This window comes from Verticillium alfalfae, genomic scaffold, assembly GCF_000150825.1.
Source record: "Verticillium alfalfae VaMs.102 supercont1.6 genomic scaffold, whole genome shotgun sequence".
NCBI lineage: Eukaryota > Fungi > Ascomycota > Sordariomycetes > Glomerellales > Plectosphaerellaceae > Verticillium > Verticillium alfalfae.
In genome coordinates, this window is record NW_003315033.1 from 247775 (window position 1) to 250981 (window position 3207).

At 56.4% G+C, this 3207-nt stretch overlaps 1 protein-coding gene across 1 annotated transcript; it reads right to left on the bottom strand.

Moving 5' to 3' along the window:
- Positions 1-904: 904 nt before the first annotated feature.
- On the bottom strand, positions 905-3084 carry VDBG_05161 (ATP-dependent DNA helicase MER3; the record flags this gene model as incomplete). The annotated part of the gene is made up of 2 exons (XM_003004002.1): positions 905-2019; positions 2070-3084. The coding sequence occupies 2 exons, from the start codon at positions 3082-3084 to the stop codon at positions 905-907; spliced, it is 2130 nt and encodes a 709-aa protein (XP_003004048.1).
- Positions 3085-3207: the final 123 nt, after the last annotated feature.

A 3207-nucleotide genomic window follows, 5' to 3' on the forward strand; every position in this document is an offset into this window, starting at 1 on the left:
CTTGGCCACGTCGCCGACGATGACGAACCAGCCTTCCGTCTGCGGCTTGGGGAAGCGGGGCGCGTAGATGCGCGCCTCGCGCTCGGTGATGGCGTTGAGCCGGCGCAGCTCGATGGTGGCGCCCTGTGCTGTTATGTCCGGGATGGAGACCTTGACGTTTGGCAGGGCAGCGGCGGCTTTGAGGAAGCGTGGCTGCTGCGAGCTGGAGACGCCGAGACGCGCCGCGAGCTGCGAGAGCTTCGCATGCGGAAGGGCCGTGATGGCCGCGAGAGGCAGCTTGCGGTCGGCCTCCTTGATGACGGGCGACTCGGCATCGACGCCGGGCAGGATGGAGGCGGCGGGGTCGGTGGGCCATCGGGCGGACTTTACGGACTGGAGGAGAGCCATCATTTGCAGGCAGCTCGACAGGTAGCCCAGCTCGGCGAGCACGTCGATCGATGCCTGGATGATACGGATGGCCTGGTCGAGAACGGATGTTTGATCGCCGACGTAATCGCTGATGGGCAGGTTGACGCGGGAAAAGTGCGCCTGGAGCAACAGGAAGGCCTTGACGTGCGGGTCCCACATGGGCATGTTGAAGGCCGTCGCAGGAAGGGGCAGATTTCGGGAGAGTTCTGCGTTGATGAGGTCCTCGTTGTGACGCACGGGGAGCTCGTCGTACTCGGTTGCGCGGGACATCCACGACAGCACGTCGAGGAACGATGCGTTCGGCGCCGCGTACTTGGCGAGAAGCCTGATCGTCAGATGGGAGAGATAGTAGTACGACATGATCTTGCCGAGTGGTGTTGAGTCGACGTCGCCGTTAGGGTACACTTCGACACAGCTCGACTTAGCGAGCTCGCCAAGCGACTTCTCTACCATCTCAATCATAAAGTCGTTGGCCAGACGTTGCGCCGCCGTGCTATTATGATCTTCGGCCGAAATCTCCAGCCCGTAGAATGATGGGTTCTTGTGTAGTCGACGGAAGAAGAAGGTCCATGTGAGGTAGTCGAGCGCATCCTGCTTGGTGACAATGGTCTCGGCCGAAACTTCGGCACCCCAAATGGTTGTCCAACACCGTGTGAAGTGACGACTCGACAGGAAAGCCAGTATGAAGGAAGTGCTTGTAAAAGTCCTTCTTGGCGTTTTGCGTGAAGATGCGAGCTACGCCCGAATTGTCGAACTGTGGACGTCCTGCGCGTCCCAGCATCTGCAATACATCCGTAAGGTCCATGTCCTTGTATCCCTCGATCTTGGCGTCATAGAACTGCGTGCCTTTGACGACAACCAGGTGCGCTGGCAGATTGACACCCCAAGCGAGGGTGCTCGTCGCCACGAGAATCTGGATCTTATTGTTGAGGAACAGCTCTTCGGCGAGCTGTCGGTCCGACTCGACCAGACCAGCATGATGGAGGCCAATACCGAAGCTGATGGCCTCCTTGAGAGCCTCGTCCTTGACCCTCGTAAGATTCAACTGCAGGTCTTCTTCGTCCATGTGGAGGAACCGCCGAGGGTTGTCCTCCATACCACACAGATTGATGAGATCCTTGGCCGTAAGGCGCGTCTGTCTTCGGGATGGCACGAAGACAATGACAGGCTTGTCAGGACTGTGAGTCTTAACAGCGAGAAATGTCGGTCTGTTCATCGACTGCATCAACGGACAGAAGCCCCGCACCTCAGGGAACCCGTCAATGTATAGCTCCAAGGGAACAGGGCGTACAGAGTGTCGAAAGTTGAACAGGCCCTCCTTGACGCCGAGCCAGTTGCCCAGGTCCGAAGCATTCGCGCAAGCTGTCGACATGCCCAGTAGGCGGACAGAGTTCTTGGTAGAAGCTGCAATGTAGTTCATTCGGGAAACGATGATTTCCAGAATCGGACCTCGATCACCCGCGAGAAGGTGAATCTCGTCAATGATGACCAAGCTGACCTGTCGGACGTAGCCACGGGTCTGCCAGCTACGAGAGATACCATCCCACTTTTCGGGCGTGGTAATAATCACATCGGCGTCCTTGATGGTGCGAGTGTCGGGAGTGTTGTCACCTAGATCCATTGTCAGCAGGAGCTCCAGCCTACAGAGTCAACGAACTCACCAGTCAATTCGACGAGCTTCAACCCGAGAGGCTTGGCCAGCCGGGCGCCCCAATCCTTAACTCGTTCACGAACAAGTGCCTTCATCGGCGCGATATAAACGACCTTGGATCCAGGACGCTCCTTGAAAGCCCACCACATCGCGAGCTCGGCTGCCACTGTTTTGCCACTGCCTGTCGGGGACCCGAGAAGGACGTTGGCGGGGGTGTTGTAAAGCGTGTGGAAGATTTGCGTCTGCATGGGGTTGAAGTATTGGAATCGTTGCGCATAAATCTCCTCCAGGGCAGGATTCTTCAGCGCCGAGATAGAGAGCGGTTGTAGATTCAGTAGATCGGTATAGAAGCTCTCGGTGTCAGGACGGATCAGGTGTTGGAATGAGACTGGTGTCACCGTCTCAGCACCGAGCCACCTGTCGGACACGGCCCGAACATAGATCTGCGTGGGGAGAGGATCAGACAGGGGAATGGTGAAGTTGAGTTCGTGGTCGTCGTTGAGCTTCCTGCGACTCAGGATGAAGAATTCGTGATGGTAAATCTCGGATGTTTCCGAGTTCTCGACCCAGATGTAGTACGATTCGGAGGTGCCATTGACATGGTCATTCCATCGGAAGTCAGGTGTGATGAACAGCCTGATCCGCAACACATCGCGGTTCAGGGGAGCAATCTCTGCTTCAATGCTAACCGTAGGGAAGTTGCTCAGTATCCGTGAGATGTTTTTACCAGCAGCCTGGTTGTGAACAAGGCCACCAATCTCCGCTGGATCCATGTCTCGCATGGCCTCGATTGTGAGATTTGCCTTAGCATCAAGCTGATTGAGAACCGACTTGACCAAGTCGAACTGATGAAGGGGATGCTGGAATGGCCAGATACGCCTCTCAATAGACTTTGCTAGAGTAAGAAGCACCAGACACTGGTGTCCCCATCTCCTGTTGAGCGCGATCATGAACAGCGCTCTGCAGATACGTCCAGACTGTTGCGCCACGTAGTTGAGATCATTGCCAAGCGCAAAGTCTTCCATCTGCGCCCGCGAAATATACGCCTGTAGAAGAATATTTGTCTTAGCCTGGGCGTGTCGATACTCTCACCGACCGCACAAGGCACGACGTTGTCCTTGAGGTATGACAGCTCCTTCGCTTCGCTG